This window comes from Zosterops lateralis (assembly GCF_965231275.1).
Source record: "Zosterops lateralis genome assembly, chromosome: 5".
Lineage (NCBI taxonomy): Eukaryota > Metazoa > Chordata > Aves > Passeriformes > Zosteropidae > Zosterops > Zosterops lateralis.
Genome location: NC_139766.1, coordinates 25,568,108 through 25,590,542, shown reverse-complemented (window position 1 = coordinate 25,590,542; position 22,435 = coordinate 25,568,108). Strand labels below are relative to the sequence as shown.

Genomic DNA, 22,435 nt, shown 5'->3' with positions numbered 1-22,435 from the left:
TGAAAGAGAATCATGGCCCATACAAAGAAATTTTCTTGCTGATAATTCATGGGTAAAGTGAGGCCATTGGAAGTGAAGTGCTGAAGTCAACAGGAGAAATTATTTTTTTTTTTTCTTCTCACAGATGATGTCAATTTACAAATTGGAAGTGCTTTTATGTAGGGCATGTGTGGCTTTGAGACTGTTGTAGTTTAATGAATGATAATGAATGAAGATGCTGAAGTTGGATAAATAAAATTGTTGCATAAACCACCTAAACCAAAAGTGAACTGGCAGAACATGATTTTGAAATGCCACAGATTTTGCTGCTTTTACAGTTCTGTGTTGCATGACCTCCTCTGACCCGCATTCCTTGCCAGCCAGTCAGTGTCTTGAGCTGTCAACAGACACACTAAGGAGCTTGTCAGATAAGGGCAGCATGTTGAGTTGGAACAGTGTTTGATGGATTAAGACCCTGGCTATTTCACCTGTGCAATTTCTGACTTGTATTATGAATGACATTTTCAAGGCCTTTGGGCAACATTGCCAAGCAAGCCCCTGGATACCATATTACAATGTCAGAACAATGTCAATTCCAGTTAAATAATTTTTATAGAAAAGTAATTAAATTAACATCAAGCTTTTGACAGCATTTCCACAAAAGCTCAGAAATCCTCAGTTAAGTTTCCCATAGCACTGCAACTTGACCTTCTTTTTTTTTTTGTTTGTGTTGACAAAATTAAAAGCAGTATTTTGTTCTCGCTTCTTTCTCTTGGATTTTTTTTTGTTTGTTTGTTTTTTGGTTTTTTGGGGGTTGTTTTTTTTTTGCATGCTTTAGCAGCCTTTCAATTATAGCCTTGCAGTGTTCTCAAAGGCACTATTAATTCTAAAATAATGTTTGTCTGAATTTTTTATAGTATATATTAAAACTGCATAGGTGTACTTTAAAAGTTCTGTCCCACCAAGAACACTTTTCATGGTTTTTAATTACCTCAAAGAGATCATCTTCTATTTTAGCTGCCCAAAACCTGTATTTACAGATTTATTGACTAAAAATTAAAATAAAAAAGAATAAAAAGTCCAACCCAATCTACTAGGCCTGTTTTCTTGTGAAAATAGCCTTGACACATTAATCAATAATGTAGCCAGTTTCATGCAAAAAAATCTGGAACCTTTCTGAAGATTTTGCAGTGATCACACTCCTTTCTTCTCTTCTTTTAAACATACATAGAATGAGCCATGTATGTTTTGTCCCTGGTCTCTGTGAAGAAAGAACTCTATATTATTTTGGTGAGAGGGGGAATGAGTAATACTCAGGTCATTCTCAAATGTGAGAAATACTCTGAAAAATTATTTCAATAAGGATAATGCTTTCTCAGCATTCTCCAGGAAAGGAGACCTCTCAGGTTTGCAGAATCCTGCATGTTTAGTTACCTCTATCACAGGCACTGGAACTCTGTGTACCCTGTCAAGGGATGCAGGCAGCTGAGAGGGACAAATGAAAGAACTCAAAACATTTTGAAAACTGATGTCAGACAGCAGACCAAAAGAACTCATTGAAAATTTAAATGCCTCTGTGGAATTTTACTATTTTGACAAACTGGTAAATGCTTATGAGGAACCTTTTCATCTGACTTTTCTGATCATCTCCGTTACTCAGCCTGGATTGGTTTAGACTTCAGGCACTGTAAATTCTCTGCCAAGCAGTCTACTTCAGCTGAGCCAGCTCTTCTACTGAGAAACAAGTCAGCAGGATTTCAGACCATCAGAAAGGGTATCCCAACAGCAGGAGAGCTGGCATAAAGGAATTGGCAATACTACTGGTATCAACTCTAGCTGAGCTCTGAACCACTTTTCTAATTTTTTGACAAGTCAATGATGTTGACATTTTCCAGTGTGGTTACTTAGTGTTGGACAGCTGTAACCAGACTTGGCAAACAGTTGTACTTCATATTACTTACACATGATTTAAACCTTCTGCCTCAGCTTCCCAAGTATGGAAAATTGAGGATAATAAAATTATTATTTTCACAGAGGAATTGTTACAATGAACATTTTTTAAAATCCTTGATGTAAATAAAGTACACAGCAAACATTCCAGATAAGAACAGATAAAGATGTATAAATCTTCTGCAGTTTGGTATCTGTATTGCTTTTTCTCACTTTCTATTTTTTATTTTTTACAGTAATGATATCATATCAGTTCAAGTAAGGAAAGGGAATCAGAGGAAATCAGTGCTTGAGAACCATGTGCAATATGTGCAATATGATCTTAATAATTAATGTTTTTTATTTATTTTTAATTTTTTTTTAACTTCCATGGGATGTATAACTTTATTCACTATGTTTTGTCTGTTTACCTTTGGTTTCCATCATCTGAGAAACTGGTCTGATCTAAGTCAGCTAGAGCTTCTTTTTTTAACATTTATGACCGAAGCAAGTTAGAAATGGTGCTGTAATAGACTTTGCAGAATTTTAGAGTACTTCATGTGATGGTGGCAGCTACGTTATATTCTTTACCTGAGATTTTTTCCTCTAAAAGAAGCATCTTATATCCTTACCTTTTGCTGTTTCCATTTCTTTGTATAACCTTCAAAAGCAACGATTCAGGATAACCTAAGAGCCCACAAGTATAAATGAATCTGTCACTCTTCCTCACAAAAGAGAGTTCTTTAAAATCTAGATTGTTTTACAATATGGGTCTCCATTGATTTAAGGCCTTTTGAAAATCAGGCCTTTTAGTTACGTGCTTACATGTCACTTGAGGAAACAGATTTTATAATCCCAGTAAAGAAAGCTTGTCCTTAACTTTTCTCACAAAAACAAGCTAGATTTGTATGCAAATGCATGTTGCATTGAACATCTTTTAGCTGAGCATATTCCTTGGCTTTTCCACAAGAACTGATGATCCAGAACTGTTTGAATCTCTGGTGGGCTAAGTATGATGACTTGTGCTTTTCTTGACAGAATATGAGTTATAAAAAGCCTGTAACTGTGACGCCTGCTGGATGAATTTTGATTAGAGAGTCCGTTTGAAACTGTGCTTTGTGCTTCTGAATTCTTTGTTTGACAAGCATAAACTCCTTCAAAGCAATAGCTACAATATCTGTTGTAAAAAAAGGAGGATGTATTTTTTCCTTTTGTAGACATTGATTCTGAACACTCAAGTTTATGTTTTTAATTCAGAGGATCCTTTATTGTAACACTACGTAAGTAACAGGGAAGAAACAAACAAAAGACTCAGGCTGCTAACACAAATGGATGGTAACAGGACTAATTCAAGATTTATTACATTTCAGCTTCTTTTGTCTTTAAGGACTTGTTTTCTTGAAGATAGGGTATGAATAGAAAAATTTTAACTATGCAGAATTTTGAAAATAGGAGGCAAAAAATAAAATCTGCCATTTCCTCCTTAGTGTACTTTTCTCTTACTTAATATAAACCAACAGAGGGAATCTACAGACTGTTCTACTAGCTTGAGTTGTGATCAATGTTTGTTCTCTTCTCTGTCTTCTCTGTTCATTTCTGATGGAAGAGTAGATCCAGAAGAGTTTAGAAATTATATAGCAGAATATGGGAATTTTTTTTTTTAATTAAAACTTGGAATGCAAGGCAAGCTTGAAGATCCCATGTCCTATAGTTTATTATATGCAAAAAGTAAAATAATTCCTCTGTGTCAAATGATAAATCAGATACAAATAACTGATAGCGATGGAGTGACCTTACAAGAGGACCATGTTTCCAGGCATTTGGGGGATGGGGACTGTCAGGTAAAGATTTGCCAAGTGACTTTGTTGTCTATAGTAGGGTTCCTTTAAGTTATAGAAGTATATTTGAAATTAGCCTTGGCTCTCTGCTGTTGGGATACTTGATTGTCACTCATATTTTTGTAACACCAATGCTTTGGAATTATAATTAATATATTGTATTGTCATCACAGTACAGTCCAAATTTCACAATTAGTCCCTGCAGCAAATTTTACTTCCTGAAGAATAAGCTCTCTTGTCACTCTCCCATTTCATTCCAGTCTGTGCCAGGTAGCCATTTGGAGATAATAATCTTTATTTTTTCTGGAGAGTCTCCTGTGGGCAGCATGAAGTCTCTAGTCCTCTGAAATGTACTTGTGGCTTCTGTAGGATACTTCAGCCAGACCTCTACTTTAGCCTTGTTGAATACCAAGAACAGTGCGGATCAGCACCTTTTCTGTTCACTGACTTAAAATTTGTCTGTAAGACATTTGGAGTAGAAATCAACTCAGCTTCTGTAAGGATGCTTCATAGGGGATTCCAGAAGTCTCTGTCATACAAATCAACACATCTCAGGACATGCAGAGGAATTGTAGGAGTCAGTCTTTATTTATTTGCTTAAAAAACAGACATGATCCTGGAAAAAAAGATTCTTTTTGGTAGGAAGGGCTTTATGAAGTCCTGAATTCTAGCATTTGGCTGAAGAAGGCAGTATTCTTATAGATGAGAACAGATGGATATTCTGTGCTCCGGAAGTTGTCTGAAATCACTGTATCTTTGCAGCTTTGCAGCTACGTCCCTTTGAAAATGCACTGCTCCCCATGCAGCTGCTCTTGGATCAGTCCTGGCTTTTTCCTGGTGGCTGATAAAGACCCCACTGTCATGAGTGAGCACCATTGGTTTCTCCCAGTAAAGAGAAGGGATTGTACTGTTAAAATAATTAAAGTTTGCTTATATCATGTATTTGTTAAAAGGCAGTTTTTAGAAAAACATAAACTATTAACTATCCACATTTAATAATGACTAAATATGAAAATATAATAATAATAATGTAACAGCAGGATCACTTATACAACAAGCATTTGTATTATTTTTGGGAATGGGAAATTCTGCGATGAGTCAAATTGCACCTAGTTATATTCAAATTTTTCTTTTCCAATCAGCAGCTGGCTTTAGGGCAGAGAGTTCCTTGTGTTGGCTGTCTAGAATGCAGACTGTAGTTGGCAACTGCTGTAAGAAGTTTCCTGTGCATACTAAACCTCTTAGTGAATATCATTCTATTTTAAGCCTAATTGAAAACTGAAGATAGAAAACTAAGCAATTATTTTTCCCTGCAGTACAATATCTAATATTCTGATTTCATGGCTGTCTGACTGCAATGATTAGGAAGGACGTTTTCTCAAAGTGTTCACAGTACCACAGCAATGTATCAGGAGCAGTGCATATCAAGGAAAGGAACTGTTATGTTAAAATATGTGCCACTTAAAAACATACCAAATTGAAAACTAGGGTGCTGTTCTGTTACATTTGGTGCAGTCAGTAATTGCCTTTTCTTGTCTTTTTCTTTGAAAAAGCTATTAAGGATGTAGAAAACAGCCTTCAGCTAGAAAGGCTTTAATAGGAGAGATCTGCAACAACAGAGGTAACACCTCTGCAACAAAGGCATTTTGTGTTTAGAACTGTCCTTCCATGTTATGTCCAAGTTGCTGTGGTTATTTTTGCTGAGAGAAATGGGATGTATGTGTGTAGTTGCTGATGACTGTATAGTTGAACAAACTGAAACAAACTACTCTGTGGGACTACTCTGTGGAAATGCTTGTTTGTTAACCTCTGTGTTAAGTGGGAGAGAAACCCGCAGTATTTGCAACAGGATACTGGTAAAGGGTAGTAAAAGGGTAGTAAACAAAGAGAGAAACCTGTTGAAAATGTCCCATAATATTGTGTAGAGAGTTAAAAAAAATACTGTCAATTTAAAATGTTTGCTTTTTTTTTTTTTTTTTTTTTTTTTTTTTTTCTTTTTATATCAGATAGTATTACTGAAGTCTTCACTAACATCTATGTGACCAGTTTTGGACCTGTGTCAGATACTGATATGGTGAGTTCTTGAATCTTTTGCATATATGGGCAGATGGTGTAAGATATATGTAAACTTCCTTTAAACTTGTATTCTTCTTTTACTTATTGCGGAGGAATTTGACACAATTTCACTAAAATCAGAAAGTGCCAAACCCCATGTAGTTCAAAATTTGGAAATTGGAAACTTCACCTCTTGAAAACCTGGAGTGAAAGGAGCGCTCTTAATATTGGCAATAGACTGAAGGACCTGATGGGAGTCAAATCTAAATTAAATTTCTTGAAAGACATAGCTTGGAAACTGGGTCATCAACATGATTGTGGTATTTTACAGATCTGTCCTTGATAATTTGCATTGTTTAGTAAGCATTTAAAGAAGCCAGTGACATTGCAAAAGAAAGAAACTTTGAGAATATTGCTCTGGGTTATAGAGAATTGTTTGTAGGCTCACTGCAAATAATACAGAGAATGGGGAGAATATTTCACACTGGGTAGAAAGATCTGATGGGTATAGCTTCTCTAAAAGGGAAGAAAGGGAAGGTCAATCTCAAACTTACTTAAACTACCTGTTATGCTCCTGTCCACTTGCTTGGTTTAGGGGAAGGTGGTTTAATTGACTTTGGGCAATGTGTAGGAGAGAACAAAATTCTCAGCAGATTCAACAACAAACTCTTACTTGCAAAATTTAGAACATTAAGATAGAATAAGGTACTTGACAAATTTTAAAACAACATCCAGGCAAAGTAAGTACTTCACAAACTTTAATTTAGCAAACTTAACTTAGACAACCTTAACCAATCCAGACACAGGGCACTTACTAAGGCTCTGACATTAATTTTTTAGTCTGGCCTACAATGTATTTTGGGAAGAAAGAGAGAAAGAAAGGATAAGAGTAAAATGATATCACCATCCGTGGATTTAGTAACAATTGTTGCAATTTTGATGTCCTTTGGTCCGAATGGTGTCTTGATCCATTGAGGAAGGGAAAACCCATGAAACACAAATTCCAGAGGGTTTATGTATGCTTAACTTTGTGAGGGATGCCCAGGCACCTTCCCTGGGGTGGGGAGTTTGAGGCTGTCTTTTGCAGCACCTTGGATCTGTTGCAACACCGTGCAGTTCTCTGGTGGAAGGCCCCAAAAATTAGTCTGGGGGCATTTTGGGGTTTATGACATTTGAAGATTTATGACACCTTCTAAGACATAACACCTGCCTCTCAGTCAGTGGACTTGAGCCTCTTATTGCCCCATCAAAAGGGAAGAACATCTTCAGACCTGAATGTCCCAGTATGTCCCTCAGGTCAGGGGCAGTTTTACAACTAAGCCACTTGGTAAGGAAGGAGACCAGCATGATAAAAAGTATCAATCCCCCTCACAGGATCTGCTTCTTTTTGACTTCTTCCCTTATCTGTCTCAAACCCCAGCTTCTTGCTAAAGGAAGGTTGCTTTGTCATGGTCATCCTCTGGTGCTCACACCCTCTGCACTTGGGCTGTTACTGTGCTTGTCCTCAGCAAAGCACCTGCTGCTTTTGCAAATGGCTGATTGCTTGAGCCATTAACATCTCAATCTCTCACACTACCCCTGCCAATCCTGCAAGAAATTGTTTTTGAAGTGTTTTGAACATTCATTATTATGTATGAGACATGTAAAATACTACGTAGGTGTATTGGTAGATATTAAAAATGAATATTTTTTAAATCAGAAAACATTTATTTTTTTATGAAAAAATTCAGGTTATGCATCATACAAAACAGGGAACATTATGATGTTATCAAGAAGTTTATGAAGCTAAATTTTTCATAGCATTGTGCATTTTAAAAGTTATTTGCTTACTGACTATCAGGTAATCATAGCCTTGGAGAATATATTCTGTCAGGGTTTTGTGTTTGTTTTTTTGTGGGGGATAGTTTCAGTTTTCAAGCTCTGTTTTGCTAGTTATGAATACACTAGTAAGGCTTCACATGAAAGGCCATTTCATAGGAGAAATAGACTTTTCTTTTTATTCCTGTACATGTTGCTGATTCTCTGGAGGTGTTTTTTTCTAATGATTTTAAGTTTATGAAATTGTTCCTATTTTGTTAATAATTTTGTAAAAAAGGTATCCACAGCTATGTACAAAGACAATATAAACATTTTGACCTTGTTGGTCTAGTATCTCATGACTTTAGAGTGGTAAAGTCTTGCATTTATGGTAGTCCTGTGTAAAAGGGAGATGATATTAATCCACTTTTAAAGGTGAATACTGAGGCACAAGGAGACTTACACAAGGCTGTGCAAGTCATCTAGGCTTCAATGGAAATATAATGAAAAGCTCCCTGACCCTATTCCCTCACTCACAACACACTTTTGACATCAGTGGATAAATGTATGGAGAACTCTGGGTGTCTATTTTGCATAGACATATAGACAGTGCAGTAAGGGGTCAGGTCCTTTGATGCTACAGCTCTAACAGATCTATGCAGAGGTGTTAATCAAAGCAGAGTGCAGTGCATCAGAACGGCAGCTGTTACTCTAATGGGTAGGTTTATTTGCAGATAAGTAGATAGATAAGTAAGAGCAGTTTAATTCTTATTACTACAAGCTTCAGGGTTAATTTAGCTTGTTCTGTTGATAATTATAAAATAATTTTGAAACGTATGAGCAGTCAATTAGAAAATTCCAACATGTGAGTTCTGAAATAATGGCTTCCAAACATCACATATTCTGTTGAACATGAAGGTGACATTAGAGTTTTAACCATGAGTACTTTTTCATTTTGGAGCTGCATGACTGAATCAATAATGTAAACTATTATACAGAGGATTCATTGATATTTTCTTCTGTAAATGTTGGAAACTCTGAGATATTATATATATTTTAAATTTCTTCCTTAAAAGGCTTCATTGGAAGAATAAATTTGACTCTTGCCCATGTCCTCCAGAATTTTCAGAGGATCCCAAATTCAGATTTTTTTTCAGGAAGGCTGGGTGCCAGCCCCTGAAGTCCTCTGCTGTCACAACGTGAATGGTGAGACCCTCAGTCACATGAGGTATTTAGGCTGAACACTGCTGTTGGCCAAAACTCTCATGATCATTGCTGCCCCTAGGATTCCTTCCACTGGGGTTTCTTACAATAATAAAATCATCAGGTGTGTGACTGCACTCCTTTGCATGATCTATTTTCAGTTGTTTTGTTTGTTTGTTTGTTTGTTTTTTTTTTTTTTTCTCCTTGATTAGTATCTTGTGAAGAATAATGGTACTTAGAAGAAGAGGCTGCTTTTGGAAACAGGAGAGGGACTCACTGACATGGGAGATGTTTAATATGCATTTAGAATATGGAAGAAGGAAGTGGCACTCAGGCAATGATGAGTGGATTTGAGCTAAGGACACAGTTCTCAAGTAGTGTTAATTCACAAAGTTGATAAAATGTAATTCTAACCTTTGTTGTTGAATTGCTACGAATTTGTGAGTTTTCTGTTTTCCTTGCAAGCAGTTCCCATTAATGGTAATATAGTATGGTGTACTATCTGTGACTTGGTATGGTTGCTAGAATGTAGGGTTTTATTCACATTTGCTGTATTTTTCCAGCATCACATCTTTGCCAAAAAATAATTATGTCCAGGGGAATCTGATCTTTGACTGATTTTAAGCTAGCTGAAGTTGCCGTTGATAAATTCAGGAAGTAGTAGCTGAAGCTGAGATTTTTCTACAAATGTGTTAAGAGTTGAAAACATTTGGTGCTTGTAGTGGATTAACATTTTGACTAAGTTCAAAAGATGCTACTCTCTGTTCTGACCAAAATAATCAGCTACCAAATCTGTTCACTCTTGGTCAGGAGTCTTGCAAACCGTACTTCAAACGAACAAAAGTATTTGGGTATCTATCATTTGTGTCAAAGAAAAGATATTGTATGTCAATCACTCTATTTAATGTCAAATATGCAGTATATAAGAATTTTCAACTTCCTTTTGCAAACTAGCGAAAATCAAGGATGACAAAACAAAAAACAGGTTTAAACAGATTTTACTTTCACTCTTCTGCCTTTTTGAGCTGTTATTTCTCAGAAATGTTTAAATTCAGTATTGTGATGCTATGCCTTATAGGCTTCCAACCCAATCAGTGATACAAATTTATTTTGACATTAGCCTGAGAGAAGAAAAGCTGCATTGTTTAGAAAAACAAACAAATGAAAAATTGGACAGAACCGCTAAAATACAAAGCATCTCTTAATTTTCTGAGGAGTTATAGGACTAAATTATTATTACAGAGGTTAATTAAAGCATTTATCATGAAAATAAAATGTTTAATATTCGAAAATTCAGAGTTAAAGGATGGACTTGGTTGAATTATAATTTGTAGGATGAAAAGGATTATTTTTCTGGTTTTAAAAATTAATTATTTGAAACCTGGTAGACAGTACCATCATTGTACATCTACATGCTGCTATCTCGAATTTCATCACTGAAAGCAATATATTTTTACTTCTTTTTCTCAGACTTGGTGTCTTTCCAGGCTCTCCTGACACTTTGGCTTTCAAAATTTCCCCCATAGCCATAGACATAGTAAGTGCTTATGTCCACAATTGAAAAAAAATATATATAATAAATGAGACCTGTTTACTCTTTAAGCAATAGTTTTTTTAATGTAAGACAGATTATTTAGACACTGAGACCCTTTATATAAGGTGTGCTGTGAAAAAGCGTTTGCCATGATTTACCAAATTTTACCTCAGAACAGTCTTTCTGGTTGTCACTGGGAAAGGCCTTCCCTGCTTCCTACAATAAATGGTTAGGTAGCAGGGCTTGAATCAGTTTTGCTTCAATATTAAACTAGGAAGCTTTCTGAAACTTCTGTAGTTCAACCTGCAGTCTTAGAGTTTCGTTGTTATTGGGGAGTTTTGTTTGCTGTTGTTACACCTTTGTCCCCAAGTTGTTTGTAAACAAGTTTTTTCTAGTTTCTTAATGATAGACTTCCCATTTTTCACTTTGACATCCAGGAACAGGAACATTTCTCTGTAGAGATCATCATACATAGCTAGTTCATCACTCCACACACTTCCATCTCATCAGTTTTCAACTCAAATGTCAATAAGTGTTTCTGATTTTTCAAATACAGCCAGAGTAGAAATTTTCAGTGAAGACTGAAAGTCAAAGACAGAAATGATAAGAAGGGTTGTTAGAGCATTCATCACTACAAATGAGGATGTTTCTTTAGAGATAGTGACTGAACTTGGAACCCTGTTTCTTTTTTTTTCCTGTCTGTTTTTCAGTTTTCCTCATTTCACCTTTTATTTCACATTTTGTTTGGGTTTTTTTCCTATGAAGCTTATTTTTAGCTCTGTTTCAGAGTCCAGTTATTAGCTAGAATTCTTTAACTTAAGAGATGCTTTACAGACTGGACAGAATAAGGGAATGCATCAGGATGATTTTTTTTTTTCAAAAAGATTAAAAAAAGTACTGCAATTACTTTTATGTAGTTATTATTTGAACTCAGTGAGAGAAGATTAAAGAGTAAAAGAAATAATAAATACACTTTTTGGGTTTTGGAGAGCATTGGGGAACATCTAAGTTGTGATTTTATAATTGATATGTTTCTGAAAAGTCAATAAACCTGTTGCTTTATTCTGTTTTATTATTGGCTCAGGTAATTGCCTTTGCAAGTTAAATCCATACACTGAAATTTTGATGGGAATATCTCACATGATCTCTTTCAGAGTTTCTTTCCTTTTATTATTTTGGGAAGGCTTTTTCCTCTGAGCAACATCCTGCCAAGTGGATCAATATTAGAGATTGATTTGTCAGTCTGTGTCCAAGCCTGCCACTGCTGTTAGCTCTCTCTGTACCTTTGTTTGGATTCCTGTTCCTGGCACCAGGCATCCACTGTGTTTCAGGTTTGCTCTTTCTCCATGTCTGAATAAAAAAGGGATAATGACAACTGTTTTTATTTTCAGTAACAGCAGTGGGGAAAATGTCCTGTAGTCTCTTTTCTAAGTAATCCCTATTCGTATCTTCTACAGAACTCTCTTATCCCTCCTTGGTGCTTCTTTTAGACTCAGAGTTCACTCTACATCAGGTATATGGAAAAAAAGAGAGAGAAAATTATTCAGAGAAGGTCCTTTTAATAAATGAATATGAATAGGCAGACATTCTCTTCCCTAGACACTATCATTCAAACTGGTTAAACACATTTTTTCCAGATTTTTTTTTAATACTTCATGTTTCGATTAAATGCTTAGACAAAAATGACTGAAGCTGACAGATTAGGCAGAAATAAAAAACTTGAAATGAGTTCTTCAAATAGAGAAAAATTGTGCTGCAATTCCCTAGAAATATTCCAGATATTCTTGATAGTATTAAAGGTCATATGTATCAGGCAGACTTTACTTATGTATTTAAAAATGAATACACGTTCCTTTAAAATGCAGCAATGAGATTGTGTTTCAGTTTTCAGCAGGGCTGTTAAGGGTTTTGATAAAAAATAACCAACAGTGCTGTTTCAAACCACAATCCTTCTTCCTCAGAATATTTTCAGGGATTCTTTTCACTAATATGTAAGATTCACACTCCGAAAGACCTGAAGGGAATTTCTAGCTGTCTGCTATTTCCTCCTATGTTCTGTGTTGTGTACACATCAGGAGGTAGGTTTTGGAGAAGAGGAAATGGACTCAGTTTATTTATCTGTGCAGTGAGGTTTGATATTGATGCACAAGTGCTTGTACAGCGCCTGGGAAGTTGGTGGTTATGATTGGAGCATAGAGGGGGTTTGGAGGAGAACGCTTTCAGTCCTCATGTTGTGTGACAATTGCTTGTTTTTAGAGAGGAAAACAGTAGAAAGTGAGATGGATTGTGTCCAATCTGGTAGGTGGGCCTGGGTAAAGCCAAGGCAGTACAATGATGAAGTACTTATGCGGACTGTTGTAGCGTGTTATCCTTCTGTGTGCCATCTGCACCCTGCACAGATCTGCCCACAGAGACAACCACCCAGACAACCAGCTAATGATGTGATCCGCCCACTGTAAAGATAATTTCAGCACTCACTGAAAATGACTAGTGGGCAAGTTTCATAAGTTGAATTGCAGAAGTTGCATCACAAACTTGCACTTGTCACACTGACTAATATCAGGTTATGATAAATGTGCATATACTGGGCAGATTTTTTTTTCTTTGACTAATTACATTTTTTTTTGCATTTTTTAATTTTTAATTTTTTAAAAATTTCATCTTTAAAATCTTCTGTCTAAACTCCTTCTTAGTTATCTTGAAAGTAATTTTGATGCTTAAATGCATACCAATCATGTCAGTATTCTATAGCACCGGTTACATATGAAGATTGCTAATGTTTTTAAACACATCCAAAAGAAAAACTTACATGCTTCCTTAAGGCAGATATGAAAACAAGAACATCCATTTTAAGAATTAAAAAGAAGAAGTTATACTGATGTAAAAATAAATATTAATATGGAGTTCCTATATTAGCTAGGCAAGATTTAGGTTCATGAATCTGAACTATTCATCAGTGTATCAACCACAGTCTTTCTAACTGTTTTAAGAATGAAAAACTATATGTGCCATTTCCCCTCTACTTGCTTTTCATTTTTTTTATTTGCCTTTTAAAAGTTTTATATTTTACAGTATTTAAAATTTGTTTTTGTGATTATATGTCCATTAATGGCTTCAAGAGTGGTCAGGAAAAAGACAAACATACTTTAGATAAATGACTAAGAAAAATCTTTACAAGTAGGGAATGAAGAACTCTGGCTTGAACTATTCATTAAACAAAATGCTGTGTTCCAGAAGGTAATTAATACAATGTTCCATCTGCTTCAGGACAATACTGCTTGCTAATGGACACTTACAATTTTTGAGATATTTGGAACACGTCCATCTTTGCTCCAGATCCTAAGGCTGCCAGAATCTGCCAACCATTATTGGAAAGGATGAGAGTACCTTTTTTGTTGATTGAACTTTTCCCATACAAATCTGGCCTTTACAAAAAAAAACCCCAAAAAACCCAAAAAGACGACTGCCATGTTGCCATGTAGTGGGGAGGCTTTGCTTATACTCAGGTCAGTTAAAGCTTCTGCCAGGGGTATTAACATCTTCTTTATTGTGCATACTGTTATGCACAGCAACTGCATATTAGAAGAGGAATGAAATGATGAAATTTCCTCAGCATTTTATTCTTCTGACCATTGAAGTGGCAGATGGTCAAGTGCTTCTTAAAACTGTAGGAAGAATCTCATCACGTGTACCTAAAATTTCATGTAAGGTAGTATAATATGTATTTGAAACATTATGTTCAATCATATGGCATTAGAGCCTGGCTATATAAGCACCATTTTAGACACAACACAGTAGGAAGCACTTTCTTGTCTAGAAATCATCACAGGAGTCCTCTGAAGACCTGGAAGTATGCTCCTGTGATTTTGTGGAGATACTGCGCTATATACTGGAAAGTGGTTACGTCATGTCCAAAGAGAGCAGTTCTTTTACATAGAAGAATATCTACAGAATGAATTAAATTAGTATCAGTTATTAATCTGAGTATTTTTTTCTAGAGTCCAGATTTCCCTTTGTCACAGAACGTTAGTCTTGACTGAAAAGTAAACATTACACAGCATTTTCATTTTCCACAAAGTGGTATATGTCAAATCTATCAAATAGGAATTAGTCTCAAAATCTTTATGTAGCATCTTTTTGTAGCTGGCTTTTTATTATATTTATTATATTCAAAAGTACTTCAATACCTTCCTGTTTTTTTTCATTTTTTTAATATGGTAAACACCAGTTGGGATATTCATGATCATAAGTAGAATAGATTTGTCACAGAAGGGAACATGAGATCAGTGAATATAGCACTGGGATGCAAAGGCAGGGGTTGTATTTTGCTTTAAATAATAATGTTAAATGGACAATGAAAAAATTAAGATCCCAGTACTTCCATTAAAAAAATGCAAAGTCTGTAGAAAGATAAGTTATTTAAGAACTATGTGAGATTTTACTACTATTGTGGTAAAAGGAAACAGAAGGTGTTTGTCATCATTTACACCAAACCTTAGTTTATTCCCTATTTCCATCTTTTAAATGAGATGTTCTGAAATAAAGATCTCCAGCACAGGCTGGGATGGTGTTACAAACCACCCTAAACATAAGGGTAACTCAGGTAATTATTAATTGATCCCTGGGAGCGGATTAGAGTGAAACAACACTGAATGATTGGTGTTTATAAATACATATATGTATATGTGTTAATTTTGGAAAATTTTGGTTGCAAAGGAAAGGAGGTATGTAGCCATTTTTATTATTATTATCAATAGTAATATAGCAACACAAAAGCATAAAAATAACACTGAAGAATATTTATAAGGAAATGAAAGAAAGAGAAAGAAAGGAGAAGAATAGATAGATATCACCACACATGGATTCAACAGGACTTGATGTAATCTCAGTGTTTGTTAGTCAAAGTGATGGTCACAGTTTTGATCTGCCAGGGCTGGGGGAAGCCTATGAAACATGGAGTTCAGTGGGTTAATAAATGTTCAGGTTTACATGGGAGTACCCAGACACCTCTTCTGGGTTGTCCATGGAGAGAGGGAGAAAGGGGAGTTCTGTGGTGTCAGATGAGCAGTTGCTTCCTTACACAGTTTGGCATAGTGGGCGAAGTCCTTTGGTGATTACCTTAAGAGTGTTTGAGCCACTAACCATTGCCTGTGGATCAGTCAGAGATTTCTCAGTAGGGTCTCTCAAGGCTGCAGCTCATTCTACTGCTCATTCTTTCCTGCTTATTCTACTTCCTTAGCTGTTGCTATGCAGCAGATGTGGGTTTTTGTGAAATGTTGCTGTTTTGATTTAGTGGCATTTCATGTCTGCTTCCCCCCCCTCCTATTTTATTTCTCTTTTAATTCTTTTTATGTATGTTGGAAGACAGTAAAATAGCAGGATCTTTGAAGTTCTTTATTTATGGAAACATTTCAAAAAAGTTCAGATTTATATTCTAATCATTTATGTGCAGGGATGTTTGTCAAAAGAACCTGTAAGACATATCACTCATTCCTGTTGAATTTCAGTGGAATTTCAAAGTCTTAATCCCTTCAGGCTCTTCTTCCCAGTTCTTTATACCTCAAACATCAGTTTTACCATAAAAATAATTTATTGGTAGAGCCCCTCAGATGAAAACAACGAGGAGGCTCTTAGGGCAATTGTTTTTCTTTAATTAACTGGTATTTCTATCCAGATTTCATATTCTCCCCTGCTGTTCATGATCTTCCATGATATTATGCTTTTTGTCACTTTCCCTGGTCTGCAACTGAACTGACAGGTAACTTGTTATTTGTAAATGGGATTTTAAGTCACATGATATTTAACACATAAAACAACATATAAGTCAGCAAATAAAAGGAGACAATTAAATGTGATCTATCATAGAGAGTGAGCAAACCACTTGTTCTGAGGCAGTGTCTCTTGCAGTGATGAGGTACTGAACAAAATCAAGTATAATAGCAAAGAAATACATGTTTTAGAGGTTCATAATTTTGTATTAAACATATTTAATGGTATATTATTTGGGATAGTAAAAAATGGGATTAAAGAAAACCAAGCAAATTAATTTTCAGTGTACTGTCATACTAGTTTTATTTAATAATATTTTGAACATTTAAAATGTTAGTTAGAAAAATGACAAAATTTTATTACATTAATGAACGACCTCTTGGTATAGCTAAAAAACTGAGCTGGTTTTTCTCAGGTTAGTTTATCCATAATTTCCAAAATATCTCTTTGCATTTGTCTCTGTTCCTAAAGAGAACTGCTTTCTCTTCTGCCTCTGTCATGCTCCTCCACGTAACAAAATTCTCTTTTCTTTGTTCCTCATGCTCTCCTTAGCCTCTGGCCCTGACCTGGAAAAGGTCCTCAAGGCCCTTTGGCTCACAGGCCAAAGGAGCTGAAGAGAGCTGCCACTTGTCTCTCTACAGTCAGCACTCCCTTTGTATCACTGTTTGATTGGTGGAGAAGGACCTTAAGCCTTATTAATCAGCACACAAGGGAACCAGCAGAAAATTATAGAGGTTGATAAGTTCCTTGAAGTCATTTTTATATTGAAATCCCATGAAAATTTTATGTTGGTTAAATTTTATCAGGCCTTGTCCATTCAAAGTAGTTTACTTGAAAATGATTTATGCAGAGCAATTGCAGTAGTACAGACTGTTGCAGCATACTAATATTTTGAAGTCATGAGACCACATTTTCCACCTGTCCAACAAAACAAAATTGCACCAGGGTAGCATTTGCCAATATGCCGAATGTAGTTTGCTTCCAACATAGTTTTTAAGCTCTCCTGTTTCCAATTTATATGCTGTGCTGACAGAAGCAAAACACTAAATCCATTTACACTTCCATTTTGAAGATAGCTGATGAATTTACAGTTTTCAGTGTTTAATCAGTTTTTTGTTTGTTTGTGTTGTGGTTAAACCCCAGCCAGCAACCAACTAAACATCAACAAAACCCACCAGATGGGATACTAAGCACTGGTTGACACAGGCATCGGGTCTACGTCATCAGTCTCTTTTTGCTCACATCCTTTTTTTCCCAACTGTACTGCCTTCCCAGGAGTAGGCATCAGAGTAAGGTTCACCAGGCAGTGTGTGTCACCTGTTAATCATCAGCTGTTGTTTCCTACCTATGTGCTTTTGTTCATAAAATCCACACCACTACAGAGCCTTACATCTCTCTTTGGAAAAATCTAATATCATTCTGCTTGTATATACTTTACCCTTTATGGGTTGCCTTGTTTCCTTAATTCCAAGTTCAGCCATCCTTCATGCTCTTAGGATGCTGGGTTACTCTACAGCAGAAGATATTGAAAGAACTATTTAAATGTCTTCCTGTGCATTTTTCCTTACCTTCCTTACTTTCCTACTGTGCTTACTGAAATTAGCCATGCCATAGATACTTTGTATATCAGAAACAGAAATCTAAATATTAAAAGAGTTCAATAGAAAAACAACAGCTAGCAATCATGAAGAAGAACGTCACATTCTTAATACATTGCTTTCCTGTTTATTATTCTCAGTGAGGATTGTTCCCCCTTTACAATTTTACCAAGGGAATTTTGCAAACAAAGCTTTTCTATTTTTGTTCTCAGAAAGCAGATTAGTGTTTCTTTGTGTCAAAAAAATGCATACCTTTATTCCATTACAGGAGTACACAATAGATGTTTTCTTCCGTCAGCGATGGAAGGATGAGAGATTAAAATTTAAAGGCCCAATGAACATTCTTCGACTGAACAACCTAATGGCCAGCAAAATCTGGACCCCAGATACATTTTTTCACAATGGGAAGAAGTCAGTGGCTCATAACATGACGATGCCAAACAAGCTTCTCCGAATTCAGGACGATGGGACACTCTTGTACACCATGAGGTACGTCTGTTCATCACTTCTCTACTCAAGCTATTTCTTGGTCTGATTTTTTTTAATTTGAGCAATTAAATCAGGTTTTAGGAGAGCTCTCCTTTGTTTTATTTCTCTCTAAGCAGAAATAAAGCTAGAAAAATCTATGTTTTGTTTCCAGTTCTATTTAAAGTCTCTTGGCTGATAATGTGTTAGACGAGGTTTCCTTTGTGTGCCTCAGTTTTCATATTTTTGTAACGTATTGAAGATATTGAAAACCTGAATAAAGTTATTTGACCTTCAGATAGTTTACCAACTCTGTCTTAGAATGATTAAAATAGTGTAGGAATTTAGCCTGTTACTGCAGCCATTGTACTGAATATGTGAGCTCCTAAGCAAAATTTTTATTAAGATCAGGAGCAATAAAAAAATAGAGCAAGAATAAAGAGGTTATAAGGTCTCAAAGTCTTTCCAGCAAGAGCTAAAGTGAAAATATGTCTTGCTCTGTAATTACGATTTCTTTATATCTAATTAAAATATTTACCTTAGAATTTTGATTTTTTTCATCTTGTGCATCATTTGTAGCTAAGATAAATATTTAGGTAGTAAAATGTAATAAATTTGCTTATAGAATAGAATACGAAAAATTATAAAAAATCCTGTATACACAGATATTAGTGGCATTTTTATGAGACCAGTTTCTTATTTGGAAACTCTTTTGGCAATAATATTACCTATGTGAATTTTTTTGAAATTTTTATCCAAATTTCTAGAAGCACCTGACTTAGATTTTTTCTTTTTTTGGAAAATGCTTAATAAATTGAAGTTGTTGTGGATGTCGACTTAAAATCCTCAGCCTAAAGAAAACATGAGCTTCAAAGTTAACGTGCACTGTGGTACTTTAACATGTACTGTGGTACTTTTTACGTGTGGCCATGCCAGCATCCCTGAAACCCAGTTTTACTACACAGCTCTGAAACCCTTAAAGTACTGAGTGTTGGTGGATAGACTGCTAATGATATTGGATGATGCAGTGGTTGGAGACATTCAGAAAAGTTTGCTTGAAGTAAATTGAGTAAATTGAGACCCCCTGTGTTGTATTTTCGCTTTGGCTCAAATCAATATTTGAGAATTATCTGTATAAGCTGACTGAAATTCTCTTCTTCCACAGGGAATAACAATAATCATATACTATAAATAATAGGAAATACTGTTTGAAACCATTATGAAGTATAAGCTGGCTCAGGTTAATTTTAATTAACTGAGCATTTTCGTTACTTTGTTGGTTCTCAGGGTATGGGATTATTGTGTCCTCTGATCTAACTGTTTTGCCTAGATTTTAGACAGCTATTTTTATTGTGTCTACATAAAAGAATTGTGTGATTTACATCAGAGGCTCATGCAGTTCTTTCCTTTGCCTTCAGCTCTTTGCTGATTCTTCTCTCTTGGTGCCCCTGGAATTCAGATAAACATTTCTGGGGAGTGAAGGAGTAGAAATATGGAATATTTTTTGGTGGAAGGCTGGGAGAAAATAGCAGAGAATGCAATGACTAGGAACCACTGGGAGCACAGAAGGATGTAACTGGTGTTTGGGACTTGATGAAGAGGAAGAAAAGGCAGAAAAAATACAGAAAACATCTTTACCCAGAGAAGACTTACAGGATAATAAGAAGAAACATAGGGTGTTTGTTTTTTTTTTTTTTTGTTTTTTTTTTTTGTTTTTCTTTTCTTTTAATTAAAAATAATGGGGAAGTCTGTGAAAAGCTTTCTTCAAATTGTTTAAAATTATTTTTATTGTACTAATCCCCATATATGATATTGGCATATTGCTGGATTTTTCTCATCAAATGAGCAAAATTAGATGCTTTGTTAACATATTGTGACACTACATAAAGAATAGTCACTAGTAACATAGAGAATGAACAGCAGCAATCTTGAAAGAACAAATATTTTTTCTCTGTATCTTCCATTCAAACTGTAAAAAATTAAATATTGAAGACTGGAGTACGGTTCTTTGGCAAGTTAATTGTATTTTAGGTGCCTTTTTAATGAGCCTTTAAGAGCTGTATTGGCACACATGTACCTCAGAATATTATGAAAAGAAAGTTATTGTTCTTAATAACCTGGCATTACTTAATTTGTATTTTTCTTTAAATGGCCTTTGTTCATAATTTTGAGATCAGCTTTTACAGGTTCTTGATGTGATAAGTAAATGCCTTTAAAAGGAACACATAAAACAGAAGAAGTAAAAGCTGATTTAAATTCTCGTTAGTTTAATATAAAATTTCAATTCAGTCTACTAAATCGGCATGAACTCTGTTCATTTCTGTGGAACTGATTTTCTTGTTCTGCTAAATGGCTTAAATGCATAGAGGTCTTTTGCCTTTTAGGCTTACAGTCCAAGCTGAATGCCCAATGCACTTGGAGGACTTCCCCATGGATGCTCACTCATGCCCGCTGAAATTTGGCAGCTGTAAGTATATAATGTGAAATACAGCCTTTGGTTGTGAATATCTAACATTTCTCAGCATAATTTTGTTTCAGTAAATTGATACATGAGAAATGTAAACCACAAGATGGGACTTTAAAAAAAAAAAATTGTGCCCTGACACATCAAAATCTTTTTCCTCCATTCAGGTATTGTGTCTTCTAGTGTATTTTAAAGTTTTCATTACTCCAGTTAACAATAAACACCCTGCACCTGATCATCACTACACTGGTCTGCTTTCACTGCAGTGTGTGCAAATCATACTGATGAACATAGAACTGGATGCATGTAGCCTGTGTAGTGTTAACAAAGAGCAAATACAAAACTTCAGTGAGAGGGTTTTTTAAATTTATCACAACAACGTAGCTTCTCTTATTGTTAATGATATGTTTAATGTTCTTATTCAAGGAAGGCATTATGTGATAAAAAAAAATTATTCTTTAGTGCATCTGCATGTTACAGATAGGTGGAATTTGACCTTAGTATTTTTTAACAGCAGCATTATTTCACTTTCTTAGATTACAGCCATTCTTCTTAATATATTTCCTGAATTTTGTACACTAAAGCTTTTTTTTTTTTTTTTTTTTTTTGTTTTTTTTTTTTTTTTTTTTTTTTTTTTTTGTTTTTTTTTTTGTTTTTTTGTTTTTTTGTCTGGCTGCAGCCTGAATTCTCTGCTGGGCCCAGGAAAAGAAATTGGGTTTTTTAGGAAACAAGTTTAAACCTATAAATTCTGACTGACTTTACAATAACTGTAGCAATCACAGAATACAAAACAGGGGATATGCTTCTGCTAAGGACATCATTAACCCTGTGATGCTTGTCACAGCACTGTGCCACTGTGCACACTCTCTCCATTGTAATCCAATATGCCTTTTCCTTGGAGTTTGTAGCAAATTAAATAAAGCCTGCACTTCTGAGGATGTTTCCACACTTGAAGGAAATCTTAGCTATGGAGATAAAAGGTCATTAGAATGAATACTATTTGCATCATGGAGCCTTTTCCTGCCCCCTCAATATTATATTTGTAATACACAATGCAGCCTAAGTAACTAACACCAGAGATGTTAGCCAAAATCGGCTCCTCACTAATAATATTTACATATGTGTGCCCAGCAAGGCATGTTGGATTTATAAGGTATTGCAGAAAAAAAGACTCATATGTAGCCTCAAAACAACTTGAAAACTCCTGTAATAATGAAACTCCTACTCAGGCCAAAAGGCTACTTTCTTCATTACCCATTTTAGGCTGAAAACCCTTATGACTAGGCATATTAGACTTCTGTGAATTACCTCCTTTTTGGTCTTTTTTTAGTCTTGATTGTTTGTTTTTCTTACCAGCTTGCAATTTTTTTTTTCTGCCTATGATTTTCTAATATTGAGAGGAATTCTAAATGTGAGCAATGTGGTTTAAAAAAAAATGTCCTTCAATTCCCTCAAAGTCACCTGTGCTCCAGCCTGTTGGCACATTCAGGGGGCTCTGATCTCTGTTCATTTTGAATGGCTTCACACACATTTTATTTCTTTACCTAGGACTCATTTCTAGAGAACTGTGCATTTTTCAGCTTTTATTCTGGGATAGAATATGAATGATGAATAGTGGTGAAAATGAGCAGGAATCCTGAGGATTTTGGTTTAACTAAGTCAAGTTTGCCAGTGGTGTATATTTGTCACAGCTCTTCATATCCTGCTAATCTTACGTTGCTAGGAGGATCATCAGCATGTATGCATGTCTCTTTTTATACATAACAGAAAAGCCAAACTGAATGTATGGGAGAAGCTTAATAGA

The 22,435-nt window shown here is 35.3% G+C and overlaps 1 protein-coding gene across 1 annotated transcript in view; it reads left to right on the top strand.

Annotated features, from left to right (window-relative positions):
- GABRA2 (gamma-aminobutyric acid type A receptor subunit alpha2) overlaps positions 1 to 22,435 on the top strand; it is a 71,190-nt gene that overhangs the window by 33,539 nt on the left and 15,216 nt on the right. Inside the window, exons 4-6 of the mRNA XM_083861513.1 lie at positions 5,753 to 5,820; positions 17,971 to 18,191; positions 20,552 to 20,634. Coding sequence (XP_083717639.1) covers positions 5,753 to 5,820; positions 17,971 to 18,191; positions 20,552 to 20,634 — 372 coding nt within the window. The remainder of the gene's footprint in view (positions 1 to 5,752; positions 5,821 to 17,970; positions 18,192 to 20,551; positions 20,635 to 22,435) is intronic.